Genomic DNA, 25,670 nt, shown 5'->3' on the forward strand with positions numbered 1-25,670 from the left:
ATACTGCCATACCTGCACCTACATATATATTGCTCAGTGGAACAGTTGCTACACTTAGTTCGCTGGGACTGTGGGTTCAAGCCTCGCTATATGAACTTTACTGTGATCTGAATACAAGGAGATAATACAGTTTTACCAATATAGTTGTAGAGCAGCAGGGTAGTACTTTAAATAGATTATGTCTTCAGTTTCATTCCTTAGTTAAAGTTGTGTACCTTTTGGTGTGAAGTAAAAAAAAAGTAATAACACCTCTTTAAGTAGAAAAAATGTGTGAACTTTTGCACCATCTCAAGGATCAGATGTTTCAGAAAGATACAATTTCAAAGGAGTTTTTATATTTTGCAGTTCTTTATAATCTTCTAATCATCTTAGAGGTTTCAAAATATCTGTGAAATTTCCACAGGTATTGCCAGTATTAAATAAGAGTTTGTGAAAAACAGTAAAATCTAGATCCCCTTGAACTAGAGTCAACTATCTCTAATTACAACTAAACAGATGTGATTAATTTGTACACAGAATTGTTGTTTTGGGGGGATTTTTTATTTTTATTTTGTAGTTAGAATTTCATTTTCTTTCTTCAATTTCTTCAATGTTTTTCTCATTTCTAGCACAATGTATGTATGTGTGTATGTATGTACACACATACATTGTTTTTGTATTTGGTTGCAAGATGCAAGATTCTTGATATACATATATATATATATATATATATATGTATGTATATATATATATATGTATATATATATATATATATATATATATATATATATATATATATATATATATAAAATACATCAAGTACAGGACATCACCAACAAGTGAAAAATATGTAAAAATATACACACATATACATATATATATTCTGTTTTATTTTTGTTTTTCTAAATTTAAAACTTTTCCTTTAACTCTGTATTCAAGTTTCTTTAATTTCTTCATTAACAGTAAATGTTCTGAAATACAGTTATGGCTAAGAGCATCTACTTCTTAAGCATCCAACATTTTTTGAAGTTTGTGTGCATGTATATACCACACACATACACACACACAGATATATATATGTATTGTACTAAATATAATATCCATCTAGTTAATTGAATAAAATTTCTAAGTTAATGGGAAAACATTAAAAAAAGATAAAACGACAAAGCTGGACAAAGTGTGCAATCAAAAATGTGACGTCCTTTGATTAAGCTATCTTCCAAAACCTAATAGGTTAAAGAAAATATATAAACTAGAACATTAATGTTGCAAAAGTTAAATCCAATGAAAACGAACGGATAGATAAAAAGATAATAATTAATCTTTGAGCACCTTTTTATAATTTGATCTTCTGTTATAAGGATGGGAACAGAATTGCTCCTTGTAAACAGTGTGAACTAAAGTTGTACAGCTATTAAAATTACACCAATTAGGCAGCCTCTGACATGGTGGCTTGGCCTGATAGAAGTAGCATCCAAGTTTCTCTCAAACAAACTCCATACTGAATCACATGGCATATTTTCTGGCAAACAAGTCAGCATGGTATATAGTGTAGTGTAAACATTATCACTATCTTTCCAAATCCTGCTACATTTCAAATAGAATTTTCGGTCCTTCAAAGCCATTTTGGTGTACAAGTCAGCCTGTAAGGTCTCTTTGCTGCTTGCAGTAGGTAATATGTTGAAATAGAATTTTCAATATAGACTTAAATAAAAAATGCTTCAAAAATGCATTTGCCATTATGTCAGTATTTCCTGCAGAACCTCATTTGGGAAATGCTGGTTTATATTGGCATAGGTGTAGCTGTGTGGTTGAGAAATTTGCTTCCCAACCATATGGTCTCAGGTTCAATCCCACCATATGGCACTCTGAGTGAATGTCTTCTATTATAACCACAGGCCAACCAAAGCCTTGTAAATGGATTGGGTTGAAGAAACTGAAAATGCCCATCATTTGCGTGTGTGTGTGTGTGTAAGCAAATCGAAAATAAAACAAAAGTGAAAAGGACGTACACATGGAATGTATCAGCTTAACACTCAGTATATGATGAGAAAAAGAGTGAGTGTATAACATTTTGAGTATGGCTCATCATCAGAAAGAGGAGAGAGGAAAGGTCTGGAGAGAAGGAATAAAAAAAAAACTTCAAGGAAAGCATGTGTGTGGTTACATGGCCGTGTGTGTGTGTGTGTTGGTGTCTCTTTGCCTTGACTTCATGTTGTAGCTGTAAATGAATGTCACTGTCACGCAAGCTGTGCCTTTCGTTTCCTGTCTCCCATGTCATGGAGAAATATTGCTTTACTTGGAAACAGGTGAGAGTTGATGACAGGAAAGGCATCTAGTCATAGAAAATCTGCCTCAACAAGTTCCATCCGTGGAAAAGCGGACATTTAACAATAATGATGATTTCTGTATAATTTCATTGTACAGAAGACTTTATTTCTTCATTAAATTGATATCATCGTTATTCATCCATAAGTCAGTCCTGACCAAGAAGTATAATCAAAGGTATTATGACTATTCTTACTTGTATTCTCTTTCTTTTTAAAACAACCAGGTATAATTTTAGAGAACAAAATAAATCAGTTCTTGACTGCACTAAAAGTAGAGTCCCCCCCCCCCCCGAAACATTTTATGTATCACAGCATGAAAACTGACTAGACAAAACTTTGGCAAATCTATAGTTACTTTTAATCAGCCTAAAATGTGACCACCGAATTTATTAATATAAAATATTCACAGCATGTTTGATCAAGAAGAGGTCTCTCTTAAATACATTCACCTTTCCCGAAATAATAAATAAATTCCTTATGTAATATAACTAAATATAAATCCCTGATATTTAGTCACTAAAAATGATAAAATAAACTAGGTTAGACTGTTGAATATCTCAATTCAGACAGAGTAACAGCCTAACAGTTATTTATATATCTATCTCTGTATTAAAATAATTTGTCTGTCTGTGGATGTCTTTCACCAAGAGAGCAACACTTTTGTCACTTTTGCCCTTCATGACACAGTGTTATGTATATATATATATATATATATATCAGACCTTTTCAACTTGAGTATGTTTGGTTGCATTCCTATACATGAGTTTAAGTATACCTAACATGTGTTATCTGCTTAATGTAGACTTGAAATTTATTCAGACATACATACTCAGAGATGCACTTATCGTCACATCTCTCTCTCTCTCACACACACATGCAGGCACCTATACACATATATGCAAACATTGTCATCATTTTAATGTACACTTTTTCATGCTAGCATGTGTTAGGTTTTCATGGAGAATTGAAAACGAAAGACACTGCTTGTGTGATGGTGATCTCTTTTGCAACTATTATACAAAGTCAAGGCAAAGAGAGGGTAATGCACACACTCCTACATATATATATATATATAGAGAGAGAGAGAGATAGGATCAAAGGTTCTTCCAAGCCATAGGCCCATAAGGCCAGTTTTCTGAATTTTGTGGCATATATGTTCCCTGCCTGGATGGGATGTCAGTCTGTCACAAGATTACTCATTTTTGCCTGTCGAGTGGACTGGAGCAGCATGGAATGAAGTGTTTTGCTCAAGAACACAATGCATCGCCTGGTCTGGGAATCAAAATTACAATCTTACAATTAAGAATGCAACATCTCAACCACTAAATCATGTACCTACACGCACATACACAATATCTGATGAGCTTCTTTCAGTTTCCATCTAGCAAATCCTCTCAAGGCTTTGATTGACCTGAGGCTATAGTAGAAAGCACTTGCTGAAGGTGCCCTGCCATGAGATTGAACTTGAGACCATGTGGTTGGAAAGTTTTCCCCTCAGCCCCTCTTTTTTTTTCACATACTTGTGTATAATCCATCATCATCATCATCCAGAATTTGTCCCTGCTAATGGGGGTGACCGGATCTACCTCAATGCCATAGCAACTTAGGTAGGCAGGTGCAGCCCACCTCAACCTTTGGGCTGGCTGGTACCCATTCTCATTTGCTATCATGAGGCTTTTTTTTTGAGCTGGATTTTCTTGCTTACCCACAACCTCAGTTTCTAGACATGAATGGTCCTGAGACCAAGACCTCTACCACGATTTTTAAGAAATGTGGTTGAAAACTAGCTCAGGAAGGCAGGGACGCTACTCCCTGAGACCCCTTTTGTATTCTTTTATTTCTTTTACTGATTTCAGTCATTGGATTGCAGCCATGCTGAGGCACTTGCTGAGACCCCCTTCGGTCATGAATAACCATGGGATTGCACCTAGAAAGTTACCCTCCCAGGCACAAGTCCGGGCAAGGTTGGTTATGGAAGACCAGCAGTCGCTCATGCATGCCGGCCTCCCCTCTCCACACTACCAGTGTTATCCAAGGGAAAGGCAAAGACCGATACAGCTTGGCACCTGTGATGTTGCAATTCATTTCTACAGCTGAGTGAACTGGAGCAACATGAAAGAAAGTGTCTTGCTCAAAAACACAACACGCAGCCCAGTTCGGGATTCGAACTCACAACCTCACAATCGTAAGCTTGACGCGGTAACCACTGAGCCATGCGCCTTCACATTAAGGTTTTAGATGATTAATGTCAACCCCTTACTGATTTCAGTTTGTTACTTATTTTATTGATATCTATTTGTCAAACCACTACATAACACTACATAAAGGGGTACACTGTAAACAACAATGCTTTTAGACCAATGAAATTACAACCTACATTCTAGAAAACAATAACATGCTGGTTGATGGGCACTGTACTCTCTGCCTTGGAAAGAAACGGGATGGGCACAGCTGGAATGCCTTTCATCATAAGTATATTCAATCATGAATGACATGTAGCTAAACTATGACTAAAACAGCCATGGATTAATAATAGAGCCACTGTGCTGTCATTCAGAATGCTAGAAATAGCTGCCAAGTTTCCATCAATCATAATATCTTAAAAAGAAATGGGAGATTTTGGACAATGTCACCCATGATATATACAGAAAGGATGGTCATGGCTAAGACACTTTTTATCATATCTCTACTCAACCAGGACTAACATTGGGGCTAAACAATAATATTTAAAGGATCCCTTACACTGCAAGAAATAGCAGTCAAGGCTTAATCATATCACACTCTATGCATTATATTAGAAAATGTAGTGTCTAATATATATAACAAGGCAAATAGATGGTTACAACTGAAAGGCTTTTATCATAGGCCTGCTCAATCTGATCAAGCTTCATTCTGTTTTCTTTTTTTTTTTTATTTGACATTTTCAATTAGTGCTTTATTTATTAACTGGAAAAAAAATTACAATACATCTGGAAAAATGTGTACTTTTTGATTGAACCCCTTCAGTTTTTTGGGTTTTTTAAAGTTTGTGTGTGTGTGTGTGTAATCGCATCATCATCATACGTCCACTATACATGCTTGCTTGGGTCAAATAAAATTTCTACAGCTGGATGTTCTTCTAACCAACTTTCACTTGTTTCCCAGCAAGGTAATATTTCCTGTGGTCACATATTTTCCAAGGAAGACTGGAAATAAACAACATCACTTATATGACAGTGATACTCGTTTACAACCATCATATGATGTCATGGCAAGGGCACACGCTTAAATATGTTCTTACACTCACACACACACACATTCCTTCTCTCTCTTTCACATATGTGTAGAAATATTAATGTACAAAGTGATATTTGTTTATATCAGCATTACCCAACCATTTATCATACATTCAATATCTCATAGATCTCCTACATTAAAAGCTATATCTTCATTAATCTTTTACTGTCTTTTACATAAAGTTTAAATTTCATGAGATAAAACAAATGAGAAAATGCACACACACACACCAAAGAGGACCTATGAAATTTTGTCTTAACTAAGACCTTAAGACCAAACTCTACAATTCTCAATTAAGAAATCATTTTCCCTCTTCTTTTCATTAAAATTATCACACTAAAATGTACATATAATGTTGTGTCTGGGGAGAGTCATTTTCTTTTTGTGCCTTATAATGTAACACACTCACCAGTAAAATTTCCACTTTTTTCTTATTTTTATTTTCCAAAAGCAAAATGTGCATGTAAATAAAACTGATATTTATTTGACCCATGCAAGCATTTATAGTGGATGTGTGATGATGATGTGATTACACACACACAAGCTAAGAAAAGTGTAAACAAGTAAACGATATAGCTTACGTAGACAGGCTAAACCTTTGTTAAAGTAAATTATAAAGGATGTGCATACACAAGATCGTCATTAGAATTATTAGACTATGTCCTGTACAATATCTTGTTTACAGTTTTATTTCAAATCTGGCTTTCATTTATATACAAGAGCATAACATGTAATAAGAGAATGACATCGAAATAGGCCATGACCTACTTTACCTGCTTTATATGTAGAAAAGACATGCTTCATCAACCATAGTAGTGACAATCTGTGTTTACCCACTTTATGTCAAGTTAATGAGAGAGCCTCTGTATGGTTGTTCGTTCTGTTAGAAATAGCAGCCAAATTCTTCCTCAAGTCACACCCTACATCTTAAAAAGGGGAGATATACTAAGTGTAATATAGTGGCTGATATATTTGACTCACATAAGGATTAATAACAATCTACTTTCTCAAAAGCTATCTTTGTTGGTCATAGATTTTTTTGGCCTAGTATACAGAGAATGGACACATTATCTAGACAGGATAATTAGTGGTTTTAAGTAATTACCTCAAACCTTTGACATTTAAACTGACCATATCTGACCTGTTTAATGTTCAAACTGGTCAGATCCAACCGCTTACACCTGCCTTACAATATAAACAATTACATCATTGAAATCTTGAAGTTACAAAATAATGTGTGATAAATTCAAAAGAATCATCATCATTTAATGTCCGTTTTCTATGCTGGCACGGGTTGCACAGTTTGACCAGAGCTCGGAAGCTGCACCAGGTTCCAGTCTGACTTGGCTAGATGTCCTTCCTAACGCCAACCACTTTACAGTGTGTGTTGAGTGCTTTTAATGTGGCATCTGCACAAGCGCTCTTACATGGCACCATCACAAATACATTTTATGTCACACTGGCACAGGACTCTTGCAAGCCAACACGCCTCACCAGAGGATGCAGCGAAAAATGTGAATAAATAGGCATTACATTTGACAGGGTAATCTGAATGTTAAAACTTTATGCATACTGTCATTAACGATCATAGTGATTTGTGTTCTGTTGTTCTACTTCCTTTTCTCTTTCTTCTCTGCTATTATCTTCACCTTTTTCTAATTCCTTTTTATTCTGTCTTTTTTTTCTTCTTCATTTCAAAATATGCATGACTCCTTAGATACCAAAACAAAAATGTGTGAAATAAGATTGGGTGCTACTTCTAGAAAGACGATTTTTGTATCTAACTGTAGTGGTAACAAAACATAAGCATCACAAAATATGTATAAAAGAAAAGTGGAAAAAATGGATTTTGAAAAATATTGAGGTCTTGATAAACTCCAAATTAACTGTCACTTCGTCACTAACCCTTTTGTTATCATCTTTGTGTTGAAATACACTGCCTTTGTTTCATTTAATTTTGAAAATAATGAAAAATTCAGGAAAATATCTTTTATTATTAAACTGGTCTATGAAACATAAATCAACATGAAATTTTGATGGAAGATTTTTATCTAAAACACTTCAGAAAAATTTTAATTTGATCATTAAACCAGAGGCAGTCTTAGGCGGGTTGTATCAAAGGTGAAAGCTTTTTCATGCTAAAGAACAACAGAAGTCATTGAAAATTTGCTACCTACTTAGTATCCATCTTCTTTGTGAAGACAGTCATGTTTGCTTCTACAAAGAAACTGCCTCACGTTATTATTATTGTCTTAACAGAAAATATAATTAACAAGAACTTCCACATAAAATACAGGCTCAAAGTACAGACATTCACACAAATTATATATTTGGTATTATCTTTGTTAAATGAACTGTAACATTGTTAAGATTGCTATGCAATTACATGAATCTGAAGTCACGCGTTAGCGAATCAGTTAATTAGGTATGTCAATGTTTTGTCTTAGGGAATATTGAATTCAAGTCATACTGAAATAAGAGTGCAAGTATGTTTTACCAGAGTTTTTATTTTTTTATTATTTACAAGCCTGTAAATTTAAGTAGTAACCGTAGTGAGGCTTTTGTAGAGAGCTCTAATTACATAAATGTACTAACGAATGTGTCTAAATGTCACTTGCTCTTCTATGATGTTCAATTGTTTGGGAATGATCAAAGTATTCAATCTGGACGAAATATAATTTACTTAATTTATCTGTTTGAAGAGAGATTTGTTTCAAATGATGAAATATTACAAGCCTTTGATTTCTATAATTTTATTTTAAGTCTTAAGATAACCATTACAGGGGTGGGGGCTAAATAAAACCAGTTACTGGTGATCAGCACAATATTTCGTTAATCTACCAGCCACTCAGGTCACCACATCAAAAATTTGTTTGTGTGTATATGCACGTGTACAAGTATGTATGCTTGTATCCATGTTATTAAGTTTTGTTTCTAGATTTCTTACCAATGGAGAAAGAACTGATTTATAACCCAGATCCAAGGCTCTTTCATTGGTATTTTAACAACAAGATGGTTATGGGTGTGTGTGTGTGTGTGTGTGTATTTGGAGTCAGTACCTTTGCAGCTCTGTATGTTTTGTTTTATGCATGTATATTCATACATATAATTGCACATCAACATGTGCATGTGTATTTATACACTAAACTGTATGTATATGTGTATGGTCATTTGTGTGTGTGTGTGTGTGTGTGTGTGTATGCATAGTTCAGTTCCAGGTCCAAGCAGTGTGTCACATCTTTGATCAAGGCACTTCATTTCATGCTACTCCATTGTTCTCTCCCATCGCCTGTCATGTCCTCAATGTTCTGCTGGGTCAAAGGCGAGAGGACTGGGGTTTTATGTCTGCTCATAAATGTATAGGTACCTAAAACAATTAGCAAAGCATTTTACCTACCACCAAGTCATACTTACTTGCAAGTGATGGCTATGCTTTTAAATATTTATATAATATTCCCATATCAGTGATCAAACCTGGGCTGCTTGGGTGAAGTCCACCAATCCTGTCATTCTAGACTACAGCCTATTTATGTATAAAATATTTAGGCATCCCTCTTTCAGGCTTCCTTTCCTCTTATTCCTCTCTCATTCATTTCCATCACTTCACTCACTAAGTCACTTTCATCCTTCCTCAGCACATGACTCAACCATTTCATCCCATTTCTCTTCACATCATCCATCACAGGGTGAATTCCTATCATTCTCTGCAATTCATTGGTTGTCTTCCCCTTTCTCCGAGCTACATCATAGCATACCTCATATATGCAGCATACACCTGTTCTTTTAGTTTCAGTGGCATTCTCATCTTCATTAGCTTACTAATCAGTTCTTGGAACTTATTTCAGGTTTGTCTCATTCATACCACCATCACCTAGTCCAATTCACCTTCTTCATTCAACCTATCTCTTAGGTAACAAAATCTTTTAACACTTTCCATTTTCACATCTTTTCCAACTCAACATTCCTTCTTTCTACACTTTCCTGCTTAGACACCCTACCCTTAACCCTTTTGATACCAACCTGCCTGAAACCGACTCTGACTCTGTAGTACAAATGTCTTGTTTTCTAAAGTTCTGAATTAAAATCTGCCACCAAATCTTAGTCACAATTTATGTTCCTAACACTAGCTTAATGATAACGAAGTTATTTTACTAAATTCTTTGTTATATTTAAAGTAATTGAAAGAACTGCAGAGTATCTCAAAATAAATACGGTAACGAAAGGGTTAAATGTGATTACCATACTAGTCAATATCCCTTTCACATCACTATGTTTTCAGTCCCATGTATATCTAACATGAGAATAAGTACACTGTATACCTGTGTTGTGAAAGGGTTGATATTATGAAGGGCATCCAGCCATAAAATACTGGCTCAAAAATGATGTGGATGATTGTGTTTTCTCTTGGAAATATTATATACTGGATTCTGAAAGCTCTAGAATAGAATATTTCCTCGGAAAAAACGAACTTATTTAATTATTCTAGATATGTATTCCTCCAAATCCACTGCAATTTATATACTGAAGGTAGTAAGTTATTTAGATATAGTTCAAAACAACATCTCTTACCAGGAAAAGAAAATACAATTGAAAGACATGGTATTTATATGTATGTGTGTATATATATACACAATTATGGTATGTTTTAACACTATTACAGATTTCAATATTTCAGTATCATTGCAGCTGTTGAAGATTAAGTAAAGTTTGGTTACCTTCCATGAAATTATTGATAATTTGCTTAAAATAGGTGCCAAGTCAATACAGCTATTTTAGGACTGCAATTGTTTGTTTTGCCAGATTTCTTAAATTCACTCCTTTCATATCGTAAACATTATATATAAGGACAAGGAAAAAAAAAAAGCAAATATTGAAATTACTTCAATTTTTTTTTCACTAGACTGGGTAAATTTAGTTCAAGGTGGGGCATTGACTTTCAAACCTACCTTGACTAAAATACTGTTGTTGTTTAGTAACACGTTGTCCCTGATCAAGCAAACATATGGTCAAGAGGATTCTAGCCATGACCATCCCATCTTTTGAAATATTTTATCTTCAGTTGTATCATTTTTATTTTTTACTTGTTTCAGTCATTGGACTGTGGCCATGCTGGGGCACTGCCTTGAAGGGTTTTAAGCCAAATAGTATTTATTATTTTCAAATCTAGTACTTGTTCTATTAGTTTCTTTTACCAAACCACTAAATTATGGAGACATAAACAAACCAACACTGGTTGTCCAAGCACACACATACACACACACATACAAAGGGATGCTGAAAAGTTCCTGGCCTTAAGGATATCATGAAAGTCCTGGCTAGAGGTCTAAACCTCTGAGTTCTTTTACAGAGCTTAGAAAAACTGAAGGACTGCTGCAATATGTATATGAATCTTAGAGGGGAATATGTTGAATAAAATCATAATTAACTGATCCTCCTGTATTTTCTTTTACCCAAAGCCAGGAACTTCTCAGCAACCCATGATATACATATATATTTTAATATTTTATTTAAGCAAAGCGATATTAATAACCTGGTTTAAGAACTCAATACATATGTGATTCAGAGCATAATGAGGGATTACATAAATGACAAAGGAATAAGAAATTACGAAGTTCATTGAATAATTTCTTGTTCCCTTGTCATTTATATAATCTTTTATACATATAGTCGAAGATGAATGGCTTAGTGGTTAGGTTATTCAACTCACGAGAAACTAGAAGTAGTTGATAGCTTCTGCTACCTATGCTACCAAGTCTGTAGTGGGGGGTGGATGCTCTAAGAGCATTGCAACTAGAATAAGAATAGCCTGGGCTATTCAATAAACTATCTCTGCTGGTCTCACTCAGACTGAAAGGTAGACTGTATGATGCATGTGTGTGAACAGCCATGCTATACGGCAGTGAAACATGGGCCATGACTGTTGAGGACAAGCGTAGGTTTGAAAGAAATGAAGCTTGTATGATCCACTGGATGTGTAATGTCAGTGTGCACACATGACAGAGTGTAAGCGCCCTGAGAGAAGTGTTGGACATAAGAAGCATCAGATGTGGGGTACAAGAGAGACGACAGCACTAGTATGGTCATGTACTGCATATGGGTGAGGAAAAGTGTGTGAAGAAGTGTCACACTCTAACAGTGGAAGGAACCCATGAGAGGCAGACATGGGATGAGGTGGTGAAGCACGACCTTCAAACGTTGGGCCTCACAGAGGCAATAACAAGTGACCGAGACCTTTAGTGATTGAGAAGATCCGGCAAGTAAAGTGAGATCACAGCCATAGCCTATACCAGTGTTGCATAACCAGCTCATTTAAAAGTACCTTTGAATCATCAGGTGATATGCTGCACTTGAGAAGACCTGTTGAGTCAAGTAAAATCAGAATCAATATCAAATCATAATGGTAATTGTAGCTGTGGCCGATACCAGTGCTGCCTGACTGGCACCCATGCTGGTGGCACATTATAAGCACTATTCAAGCATGAGTTAATGCCAGTTCCACCTGACTGGCTCACCGTGCCAGTGTCACATAAAAAGCAGCATCCGAATGTGGTCAATGCCAGTCGCCCCCTCCCTGACTGGCTCCTGTGCCGGTGACATGTAAAAAGCACCATCCAAACATGGTCAATGCCAGTGCCACCTGACTGGCGCCTGTGCCAGTGGTACATAAAAAGCACCCACTACACTCAGAGTGGTTGGCATTAGGAAGGGCATCCAGCTGTAGAAACCTTGCCAGATCAGATTGGAGCCTGACACAGCCTACTAGCTTGTCAGTCCCCAATCAAACCGTCCAACCCATGCCAGTGTGGAAAAGGGACGCTAAATGATGATGATGATGATGATGATTATAAGGTCATGAGTTCAATTCCTGGTGATGTGTTGTGTCCTTCAGCAAGACATTTTATTTCATGTTACTTCAGTCCACTCAGCTGGCAAAAATGAGTAGTATCTGTATTTCAAAGGACCAGCATTGTCACACTCTGTGTCACGCATATATATATATGATGGGCTTCCACACACACAGTTTCCATCTATTAAAATCACCCAAAAAGTATTGGTTTGATCTGAAGCTATAAGTAGAAGACACTTGCCCAAGGTGCTACGCAGTGGAACTGAACCAAAAACCACACTGTTGCAAAGTGAACTTCTTAATCACGCAGCCATGCCTGCAGCTATAAATACTAAAAAAAATGAATAAATGCACCCTTTTTTTAAAGCCTAGCCAGCCTCATGGGCCCAGTTTCCCAGTTTCTATAGCATATGTGTTCCCCAGCTAGATGGGACGCCAGTCCATCACAGCATTACTCAGTTTTGCCAGCTGAGTGGACTGGAGCAACGTGAAATGAAGTGTTTTGCTCAAGAACATAACGCGTCGCCCAGTCCAGGAATCGAAACCACAATCTTACGATCATGATGCTGACACCCTAACCACTAAGCCACGCACCTCCACATAAATCATCATCATCATCATCATCATTTAGCGTCCGTTTTCCATGCTAGCATGGGTTGGACGGTTCTACTGGGGTCTGTGAAGCCAGAAGGCTTCATCAGGCCCAGTCAAATCTGGCAGTGTTTCTACAGCTGGATGCCCTTCCTAACGCCAACCACTCCGTGAGTGTAGTGGGTGCTTTTTACGTGCCACCCGCACTGGTGCCAGACAGAGCTGGCAAACGGCCACGAACGGATGGTGCTTTTTATGTGCCACCGGCACGAGGGCCAGGCGAGGCTGGCAACGGACACGAAACGGGGCGGTGCTGGCAACGGTCGCGAAACGGAAAGTTCTCTTACATGCCACCGGCACTGGTAACACATCTGCAATTTCCATTGATCGATTTCCATTGATCGATTTCGATTCTGATCCTCACTTGCCTCAATGGGTCTTCACAAGCAGAGTTTCGACATGCCACCGGCACTGGTAGCACATCCGCAATTTCCATTGATCGATTTCGATTCTGATCCTCACTTGCCTCAACACGTCTTCACAAGTAGAGTTTTGTGTCCCAAGAAGGGAAGGTATGCATACGTAGGCTGGCTCCATCCCATGTAGAAGGCCACATACTAAAACATATACTAAAACATATACTAAAACATATACTAAAATTGTGTTCTTTCTGATTGAATCTTACAGAATACATTTTTAAATCTTTTTATATATATATATATAGTATCATACAAGAAGCAATGCTTTCCTTGCATACTTCCCTTTTAACATGAAAATCAGTTATAAACTAAACCCAGATATACTGGAAAGTTAATCTTTCTCCTTGATCTGTTTTTTTCCTTTTTCTTTTTGTTTTATTGTTGTTTTATGGAAGTTGCTGAATGTTATTGCAAGGATATAGGTCTCTTCGTGTTACCGCATCTAAGCTAGATATTGTATCAATATTCATTGCTAAAATGATTTAATGCTAACACAGAAAATATCAGAAAGAAGTATATATTGCACTATAACATGCTGTTTTCCTGTATATCCACAGCCTTTAAGAAAAAAATTGAATTACTCTGTGTAAATGTAATATATCTTCAACACAAATCTGAAGTCATTCCTTCTAGTTTTGCACTCAGAAACCTGGACAGAGAGTGAATTGGATTATTTAGCTATTTCAGCAACTGAGTTAAAAGCAAAATTGAATCTTATATCTTTTAGCTGTTTCAGTCTTTGTACTACGGTCATTCTGGGGCACTGCCTTGAAGTGCTTAGTCAAACAAATTAACTCCAGTAATTTTTTTTTTTTTTTAAAGACTGATACTTATTCTCTCAGTTGCTTTTGCTGAATAGCTAAGTTACAGAGACTTAAACAAAGCAAAACCAGTTGTCAAGCAGTGGTGAAGGGCAAACACAATACACACATACAGTTTCCTATTTCTTTACTACCCACAAGGGGCTAAACACAGAGGAGACAAACAGGGACAGACAGAGAGATTAAGTCGATTATATTGACCCCAGTGCATAACTGGTACTTAATTTATCAACCACGAAAGGATGAAAGGTAAAGTTGACCTCGGCGGAATTTGAACTCAGAATGTAACGGCAGATGAAATACCACTAAGCATTACGCCCGGCGTGCTAACATTCTGCCAGCTCGCCACCTTAGAAGGCGTCTTTCAGTTTCCATCTACCAAATTCACTCACAGGGCTTTGGCCAGCCTGAGCTATAATGGAAAACACAATGCAGTGGGACTAAACCTAGGACCACATGCATGGGAAGCAAGTTTCTTACCACACAGCCACACTTGTAACTATGAGATTTTCAAAAATTTTTTTCTTCTTCTTCTTGCAGTCACCTCCCCTCAAAAGCTCCTGAAGAAGAAAGGAAACACAAACAAGAATATGAACAAATGGTGGAAGCTGCAAAAAAGAAAGGTATGGATATGTGACATCTCTTTGAAGAATTATAAATCTAACTTTCTTTAAATTCTTTTATTCTTTCAGTGGTTTCAGTCATTGAAATGTGGCTATGCTGGAGCATCACCTTCATGGGTATAGTTGATATATTGATGTCAGTATTTATTTTCAAGTCTGGTGCATATTCAGTGAATCACCTGGTCCTTAACATAACACCAGTACCTGGTCCTTGGATGGCTTTAGAAGAGTCCACTCTGTTTCAAGTATTTCTGATCATTATCATCATCATCATCGTTTAACGTCCGCTTTCCATGGGTTGGACGATTTTGACTGAGGGCTGGCGAACCAGATGGCTGCACCAGGCTCCAGTCTTGATTTGGCAGAGTTTCTACAGCTGGATGCCCTTCCTAATGCCAACCACTCCGAGAGTGTAGTGGGTGCTTTTACGTGCCGCCAGCACAAGGGCCGGTCAGGCGGTACTGGCAATGACCTCGCTCGAATCCTTTTATACATGCCACCAGCACAGGTGCCAGAAGGCGATTTTGGTAACGATCACGCTCGAATGGTGCCCCTTTTACGTGCCCACTGGCACGGAAGCCAGTTGGCTGCTCTGGCAAGAATAAATTCCTACCTTTATGCTACCTGTTTTGGAGCCCTTAAAAATGTCTTGGGTGCTTCTTTTCTTTCCTTTATCAAACCATAAAAAAACAAATATCAACAACTTGGATCAACATACTGTGAAATGGGGTGGGGGTGAATACAAATAAAATATTTGAATTTAATTTATATAAATTATTGAGTGGACTTATATGCACTGCTGTCTTAGAGCATGAGCTCACTGGACATTACTCAAAGCCCTACAATTCTAGAGGCCCACTGTTTATCTATGTATACTACGATTGGCTATGTAGAGGCCCCAATGCATTTCTTTGCTGAGGAGGGAGTGCCTAGTGCTTTAGAGTTGGCTGTTCCTATAAGCTTAAAGATCTTAAGTTCAAATGCAATTCAGGAACTTTAATGTGTATTTGCTTAGTATAATTAATTCTTCTTTCCTTTGTTTACCTAAATGTTGGAATGTTGAGTTGGAACAGTGTCCTGTCCAATGAGAGATCTATCTCTTATCTACTTAATACTGTGAAACCATAGCTAAGCATTAGTCCTTCAAATCATTATGGGATACGGGGGGGGGGAACAATTACCTGCTGTCAGTGGAAGATTAGAATATTTTAAAACAGACTATAAACATCCTCTTAATACTTTTGAGAATTTGCCTCTCTGTCATTCACGTGTTTTTTCCTTTTTTTTTTTCATTCTTTACAAACAATTGCATTTACTTTTAATTTGCGCTGCTCATTTGATAGAGATTACCTAGAGCATTTGTTGTGAAAAGAGAATTATAAGAAACAAATTATTACTTGTAGGTGTAAAAATGTTCTTAATTTAAAGTAAATCTTTTGTAAACAGAGTATCATGAAATAAATTCCAGTCAACAGCAGTTGTTTTGAGTGGTGGTTAAACTAGGATATAAATAAATACTAATTAAATTTGTTTCGATTGGAATAATATCCTATAGATTTCTTCATTCCCTCAAATAAATTACAATACTTCAACATTAATTCCTCTGTACCATGCAGTATTGCCTGTCAGCTGAAAGTATTTGTTACAAAAATAGCACTTAGATTTTAAGATATGCTAAAATGAGCCTCTTTCTTCTTGCTAAAAATGTCAGCAGTATGCCATTTTTCTCAGAGTAAACTAGAATGTCAGGCACAGGGGTAATTTAAAAAATAAATAAATGAATAAAATATGACTAACAGTAAGGTTAATGCTATTGATGTTCTATTTGAATCGTTACTGGTTAGAGGTTGAATGGAAACACAGATGAGAAAGGAATTCAGGGGATGCTGCTCTGTTCTGGTGAAGAATTTAATATGTTAAGAAATTGTGAGTTATACAGAAGGTATTATGGTAAAGAGAGTGACACACACACACACACATATCAAAAGACTTAGGTAAGTTAAGAGGAGCAGAAAGCATTGGAGTAAGTGTAAATAAAGAAAGCAGATGGATTACAGAAGCTCTGCAGATGTGCTATTAGTGAACTGTATCATTGCTGTAAAACCAGAGAATATATCGCATCCAGAGGTGGAGTGTCTTAAGTAACAATGAAAGAAATAACAAGCTTTCATTATAATTGTAGTTATAGAAACTTTAATAATTTTCTTGGATGGCAAGTACATCAAAATGAAAATCAAATGGAAATTGTAGTTGTGATACCCATGCCGGTGGCACGTAAAAAGCACCAACGGATCATGGTAGGTTGCCAGTCTCCTCTGGCTCCTGTGCCGGTGGCACATAAAAAACAACCACTGCACTCACAGAGTGGTTGGCATTAGGAAAGGTATCCAGCTGTAGAAACCTTGCCAGATCAGACTGAAGCCTGATGCAGCCTCCTGACTTTGCAGATCCCAGTTGAACTGTCCAACCCTTGCTAGCATGGAAAACGGACGTTAAGCGATGATGATGATGATATAGTGTGAAGGCGCATGGCTCAGTGGTTGGGGTGTTGCACTCACGATTGCAAGATGATGGGTTTGATTCCCAAACCGAGTGTTGCATTGTGTTCTTGAGCAAAGCACTTCATTTCACATTGCTCTGTGACTATTTTGTCATCTGACATGTGGCATTCATTGCACCTGTCTAGGTAATGTTGTTTTGATGGAGCGAGTGACATTTGATCACTATAAACAAATCATCTGTGTGGTTGTTCGATAAGAAATTGTCAAACCCTCGTCAAACAACGGGAGAGTCCATTATATATATATATAAAGGGAAAGTTTACGAAAAAAACAAAAGACGAAGACAGGTGGTGTACAAAGCAGACAGATGTATTAGTATAACGCTCAGGAATAGAAAAAGTCTTTTGCGTTTCAAGCCTATGCTCTTCTACAGAAAGGTACACAGAAAAAACAAGGAGAGAAAAAAAAATGTGTGTAGTGGCTAACGATCTATCATGGCATCTGTAAATATATATATATATATAAAATCATCATCATCATTTAATGTCTATGTGCCATGCTAAGGAGTATATATGTTTGTCATAATCACCATTTAGTGTCCATGACATGGGTTGTATTGTTTGACAGTAGCTGGCCAGCTGAAGAGCTGCCTGGGCTCCATGTCTGTTTTGGCATAGTTTCTACAGCTAGATGTCCTTCCTAATGCCAACCACTTTCCAGAATGTACTGGATGCTTTTACACAGCTCCAGCATGAACACTTTTACTTGGCATTGGCATGGGTGCTTTTTACATGGCACCAACACCCACAAGCCCACAAGATAAGGAATGCTCAGCTGGTGTGCGCTTTTGTGTTTGTCCCACGTACTTGACAACAAGTGCTGCTTTATTTACATGCCAGTAATTAGCAGTTCAGTAAAAGGTAGTGATAGAATAAATACCAGACTTTAAAAAAATAATTCCTGAGGCCAATTTGTTTGATTAAACACATCAAGGCCACACCACAGCATTGACACAGTCCAACGATTGAAACCAGTGAAAGATAAGATTCAAAAGATCATAAAGGTTAAAGATTCAGTATTATATGTCTATAATATTCAGTGTCTATGTTTGTTTGTTGTTCTTTTTAATCAAAATTAATTAAATTCATGGCTTGTTTCAGTATCTTTTTATAATTTAATATAAATAAACAAGTTGAATAACTGAATAATTTTTAGTTTTCTAGATTTCACCCTATTATTTATTGTTTAATAGTATGTATAGTATCTTTGTTTCTTTTTATAGACACACCATAACCACCGTGAATGTGTTTTTGATATTATTATCATTATTATTATTATTATTATTAAGTGGGTGAGCAGGCAGATTTGTTAGCATACTGGACAAAGTTCTTAGCAGCATTTCAGCCATCGCTACGTTCAGAGTTCAAATTCCACCAAGGTCGACTTTGCCTTTCATCCTTCCAGGGTCAATAAATTAAGTATCGGTTGCATACTGGGGTTGATCTAATCAACTGGCCCCTCCCCCAAAATTTCAGGCCTTGTGCCTATAGTAGCAAGGATTATTATTATTATTAGGATGGCAAGTTGGTAGAATCGTTAGCACATTGGGCAAAATGCTTAACAGCATTTCTTCCAGTTCTTTATGTTCTCAGTTCAGTGCCTCTGAGGTCAACTTTGCCATTCATCTTTTCAAACTCAATAAAATAAAGTATCAGTTGGGGATTGATGTCAATGTAATTGACAAGCCTCTGCCACCCTCCAAAATTTCAAGCCTTGTGGCTATAGTATAAGGATTATTATTAAGTGAGAAAGCAGCACATACCATCCAAGTGACACTGGGCTACAAATATACAAAGCCCAATATACCCATCAGTACACCTCTTTCTTTACGATCTTGGAATTAAATGGGCATGATGGGTCAATAAGTAAGCAACTTTGCTTTTCCTTATCTACAATCATTATATCTGGTCAATTATTTTCTAATTTCTTGCTCATTTGAATAGGAAAATCCCACAAAATTTTTACATTTCTCCAACTCCAGTACTCTTTGGACTCGATGATTGTACCATGTGTTTCCAGCTTCAAATCCCCATTTCTGGCACAGTTTTCAGTGTATAATCTGGTCGTGCTTCCATTTCTTATATTCTTCCTGTGCCAACTTGGGGCATTCTACCACAGTGTGTACCACTGTCTCATTCCAAGTTCCACAAGCTCTACATTTTTCTGATACATTCTCTCCATATATATTTTTCCTCAAGTTGTTTGTTTTTATCACTTGATCTTCAGCTGCTACAATTAGGCCCTCTGTTTCTTTTTCTAATTGCCCCTTTTTTAACCAAGCCCAGGATTCTGTTCTACATATGTCTTCAGTGGCTCTTCAAAATTGGCCATGCAGAAGTTTCTCTTCGATCTGTCTGACATGCTCTCTTTGTATTTCATTCTTGTCCTTTTTTCCTATTATGCACTTCATTACCTGTTCTTTATTAACTGTCTTTAGTAGATTTCCTGTGCTGCTCTGTAAATACTCTTTTCTTTCCATCTGTATGCACTCTTCTACTTCTGTTAAGCCTTTTCCACCCTGGTTTCTCCTCAAGTACAGCTGGTTGATATCAGCTTTCAGATGATGGGCTCCATGCATCGTCAACAACTTCCTAGTTTTTCTGTCAAGTTTCTTATCATTTCTGGTCCAGTCTATAATTCCAATTATTATTATTATTATTGTTATTATTATTATTAATATTACCTCCACCTTAGTGAAGGTGGAGGTATTGTTTTAGTCATGTTTGTTTGTCCATGGACAAAATATTTCAAGAATTTCTGGATGGACTCAGATGAAACTTTCAGGGATGTTTGGCCTTGTGACTGGCACAAACTGATTAGATTTTGGAATTGATCTGGTACCAGACAAGGATTCTGGATTATTTTTCCGGTTTCTTTACTTAATTTTTGAGAGCAGTCAGGTTCAATCTTAATATTCTCATTTTGAATGCAGTCAAGTTTAATTCAGATATTCCCATTTTAAAGATCATCTCCGGCTAATCATTGAGAGGAGATTGGTGTTGCCTTGGCAGAGGTTTGCACTCTGAGTGCTCTTGTCATTGTCGGTGGCGGCAGCAGTGTCTTCTTCTTAAGAGTTATTGATCAGCAGAATTAGATATCCATTAGATATATGATGTTAGCCTTCAATAAAAGCAAAGCACAAATGAGTTGTGATAATGGCTAGAAACTAAAGGCATGGATCTGTATTAGTATGAGACATGTCTATGCTGGTTGGACACATGATGTGAACAAATGATAAATGAGTGCTCTGTGAAAAAGACCATTATACTGTAAGTGAGGATATCTGTGACAAAAGAACACAAGAAGTACTGAAGAGGTCAGATCCAAGGTTAGTGGACCTTGCAGATAAAACAAAGAAAGGTCAAAATGTAGGATGATTTGCTGTACTGCAAACACCTCCAACCTATGCCAGTTAAGAAAAAAAAAGACACTAAATAAGTAATGGTGATTTTAAGGAATTTTTTTCTTTAATAACCATGGAAGTTAACAATATCTTCAAACCAGTCATTGTAGTTACTTTACGCAATAACAAGTCCTCACTTGTTTTTTTTGGGGTTTTTTTTTTTTCCAAACAAAATTGCTATTAAGTAACTTTGGTTTCTTCTGATGATGTGGCAAAAGAGTTTATTTTGTTTCAATTTGGTTGGGGTTTTTTTTATCTTTTATCTTTCCAATTAGCTCTGTTCTGTCTCCATTTCAAACAAAATCAAAAAAAAATAATAAAGGCATTATATAGATAAAGATAATTGATTTCGCTAACCTTACCCAAAATGATTGAGACCATATTATGGACTTTTAAAACTAGAATTTCTATAATTGAATTGTTTGTTGCATCTTGCAACACAATTGTCAAAACTGTTGATGTGAAGTATAATGTAATTTAGAAAGACTTTCTAGTTTTATTTTTACTGTGAAGGTAGTGTGGTTCTTATATCTCTTTTACTTGTATTTAGATGTTATTGAACTCTTTCTTCTCTGGTAACTCAAATCATAGATATACATACTCTTTACAATTCTTTATTGTATGAACTTAACATGGCGCATGGCCTAGTGGTTAGGGTGTTGTATTCATGATCATGAGATCATGGTTTCAATTCCTGGACTGGGCAGTGTATTGTGTTCTTGAGCAAAACACTTAGTTTCGCATTGCTCTGCAATCTCTTCAGAGTCTGACTTGCAGCATATACTGCACCTATGCAGGCAATGTCATTTGATCACAATAAGCAAATCATCTGTGCAGGCTGTTCAGCCAGAAATTGCAGACCCTCCGTCTGTCAAATACAATAGAAGGGCATACAAATTTAACATAAGGCCTGCTTCTATTTAACGGTCCAAATTAACAAAACTTTACTAAGTTTGAAAAAGTATAAATCTAAAATAGTTTTCATCTAACAATAACCATATTGGCATAATCTTCATTGACTATCTCAGTATCTTAATTAGAATACAATTTTTATCAAATAATACACTGTTCATCATAATTTTATTTCCACATTTCATGCCAACATAGACTGGATGGGTTGCCTTGATTAGAATCAGCACATACCCAAAAGGTGCTGCTCATGTAGATTGGTCATGGGGCCTCATTTTGCTTGCATTATGATTTTGGCCAGGTTTCTACAGTTGGATGCTTTTCCTAATGCCAACCACTTTACAAAGTGTACTAGGTATACGTTTTCCATGACACCAGCAATAGATACATGTTGTGTCCGCCACAAGATAAAAGGTCCTACAACTGTGTACTTTTCAGAATGTACTGAGTGCATTCTTCATGACATTAGCACTAGAAAAGTAGCCATGGTGTTGACACAAGTAAAGAAACTTCACAGTCCCATGTCTCTGTGTATTCACCAGACTCTTTACACAGTGAAAGCATGAGTGACAGAGGCATGAATGACAGGGGTGGAGTGATAGGAATATTCAGTATTCTGAGGTAGGTGTGTATATTCAAGGCAATATGACTGAGACCGCCGAGGTCAACTTTGCCTTTCATCCTTTCGGGGTCGATAAATTAAGTACCAGTTACACACTGGGGTTGATGTAATCGATTTAATCCGTTTGTCTGTCCTTGTTGTCCCCTCTATGTTTAGCCCCTTGTGGACAATAAAGAAACAGATAGATAACAGTTGTGTTTGTAACCCAGAAGATGGAGCAATGGCAGAGGTCCAGGATGTGTGAGAGAAAAGGAATAAAGAGTATATTAACAAGCAACACCAGAGAGGATGATGATGATATAGTGGACATGTTGTAAGTGGCCCAATTTATCCACCTCCACATAGGCTACAAGATGGGCTGGAAAGGGTCGAGTAATGGAGGTGGTTGTATGGTAAACGGAAAGGAGTACAAGGAATGATGGGTGGAGGGTCAAAATAGGTACAGTGGCATCCCTAGTTATACTGACTGGAAGCAGTGTATGGCAAATGGAAGATCTATTGCTTCCTCAGTGATGCTGGAAGCATTGTACATTGAGAATTGAGAAGTGGAGGGAATGATTGAGATGTTATCAAGGGGCATGGTGAACAAAAGAATGCAATGTATGGTGAACATTAGAAGAGTAATAAAGACATGGGTGAAAGAAGACATTGTATGACAAGCAGAAGACAAGTTGGAGAGAGACAGACAGACTGGGAGAGCAATATGTGGCAAGCAACACGGAAATCCATGTTTCAGTAAAGCTGTAGCAAAATCAATTTAGAGGCTCAAGAATCAACAATTTAACCCTTTAGTTTTCAAACTGGCCATATCCAGCCCAAATATTTTATCTGTTTTATGTTCAAACCAGCAAAATCCGGTCTTTCACACCTACCCTACAATGTCAGTCTAAAAGTAAACAATCGCATCATTGAAATCTTGGAGCTATGAGACAGTGCATGATAAATTCAAAACAACATTAATAAAAAGCATTACATTTGAGAAAGTAATTTGGATGCTAAAGGATTAAACTCAGTGAAATAGACACTGTTTTAAAATTTTAATCCATGTCTCAGAAGCTAAGAAGGTTGCAACTCAAAAATTGGGGCTCTTTCAATTCTACTTTTGGCTTTATTTGCTTTGATTATTTTAAAAACAACTTAATTTCAATGGCTTTTAAATAAAACAAAGTTTTATTTAAATAAGATTATCTTCATGTTTTGTCTGTTACATCATATGAACTAAAAGTAGAGCATATAGTTATTAACGAATGTGCCAATGTCCTGTACGTTACATCAAGTGTACATGTATGTTTTCTGATTTAAAAAAAACAGGTTTTACAAGTTTATTTACCATCGCTAATATTCTGTTTTATAGCTGAATTTAAAATTGTTCAGGGTTTTTTGTTTGTTTTTTTTACTTTACTTATAGCTTAATGTAAGCAATGATATATTATTTAATCTAAGAACTCACTTCTAACGATCCACATAATAGTATTATTTATAGTTATTTATACAATAGCTTGAGGGATTAATTTTTGATTACTGTTATTGATTTCATTCAGTTACTCCCTTGAGTGTATTGAAATATAGCCTTCAGCACACATCCTGCCAGTCATATTGTTTATCCTGTTGGATAATTCTGAAGCTTAAACAGTGATATTCACTTCAGCTTTTAATTACTGAGATATATATATATATATATATATATATATATATATATATGTATGTATAATATTGTTCAACCATTTATCATTTAAACCAGCCATATCCGGCCCAAATACTCTACCTGTTTTGTGTTCAAAATGCTCAGATCTGGACTCTCTCACCTACCCTGCAATCTCATTCTAAAAATAACAATTACATCATTGAAATCTCAGAGTTAGAAGATAATGCATGATTAATTCAAAACAATGGGAATAAATAAGCATTATATTTGATGATCTGAATGCTGAAAAAAAAAAATATATATATATATATATGGCGGTGCCCCAGCATGGCCACAGCTCATTAGCTGAAACTGGAAAAATCAAAATCAAAAAAATCATATATATAGACAATCTCCCGGCAAACCAAATTCATGACAGGAATTTTGCTACCATTGTTTAACCTCAAACAGACAGAGTAGTCATGATGGTTCCCATTATGACCACTTTGTCTTTATATATCTAGGATGGTTAAGTGAGATTCAAGGAGACTTCAGTACCAGTTCTAGCATGTCAAGTAACCATGTAGAGACTTTCTTTGTTGGTTCATTCATAACAGGATTTTAATTCTTGCTGGGAACTGCTGGTTTCTTTTGCAATGCTTGAGTAAACACCCTCTCCCTTACTTAACTAGTATCATAGAGACAGTTTCCAATTACCACTACAAGGCATCTGTCTCTCATAACTGGCATATTCTTCAAAAGTTTGGAAATGGGCAGAGAAAACATGGAGGGGACACTGTAATATTATTGGAGACTCTTGTAGGTGACAATATATCTAATTACTGTGGCTTGTTGACATGAACCCAATTTATATTGTAAAGTGGTTGGTAATAAGAACAAACAACAGAATTGGATGGGGGAATTTTTGGCTTGTTTTATGTGTCTCTGATGAAGAAAGACAGTGGTAGATTGTGAGATGAAGAATTGCAGTGAGGTGTAACATGAAGAACTACAACAGAGTACAAGGATTGTGGCAGGATGAAGGGCCATAGTAGATCCCCAACTTGCTGATGACCACAATGAGTCAAAAGACAGCACCATGGTGGGTTGTAGGATGAAGAACTATAACAGGTTGTAAGACAGACAACTACAGTAGGTTGCGGGACAGAGGACCATTGTTGGTTGAAAGACAGATGGCTATAGCGAGCTACAGATGAAAAACCACAATGTGCTCCAAGCTGTAGCATAGCAAAACATTGTGAAACCCATCCAACCAAGGAAAAAAGAAAAATCATATGTTAAGTATATATATAACGAAACTACCGAATCAATTTATAGCCGAGAGCAAATTCTTGAAACAATACAAATCCTGTGCTGTAATTCTTTCCAGTTGTTTAATTTTTATGGCAATTTCTTCTCTAATGTTTAAAAATAATGCACATTATACATGGATGGTTGAAAGAAAATGATGTGGAAAACAATTGTAATTTATCAATTGAAGAAACATATGTGGGTGGGGGTGCGTGAATATTTAGAACCCTCAGGATTTCCGTTGGATCAACAGAATATTCTTTAAGCTACTGATTAATATATGAAATGAATTTT

At 36.5% G+C, this 25,670-nt stretch overlaps 1 protein-coding gene across 1 annotated transcript in view; it reads left to right on the forward strand.

The window, feature by feature from the left end:
- Positions 1–25,670, forward strand: part of LOC115208772 (TBC1 domain family member 14) — a 164,295-nt gene that overhangs the window by 90,843 nt on the left and 47,782 nt on the right. The window contains exon 3 of the mRNA XM_029777094.2: positions 14,864–14,946. Coding sequence (XP_029632954.1) covers positions 14,864–14,946 — 83 coding nt within the window. The remainder of the gene's footprint in view (positions 1–14,863; positions 14,947–25,670) is intronic.

This window comes from Octopus sinensis, linkage group LG2, assembly GCF_006345805.1.
Source record: "Octopus sinensis linkage group LG2, ASM634580v1, whole genome shotgun sequence".
NCBI classification, from domain to species: Eukaryota; Metazoa; Mollusca; class Cephalopoda; order Octopoda; family Octopodidae; genus Octopus; species Octopus sinensis.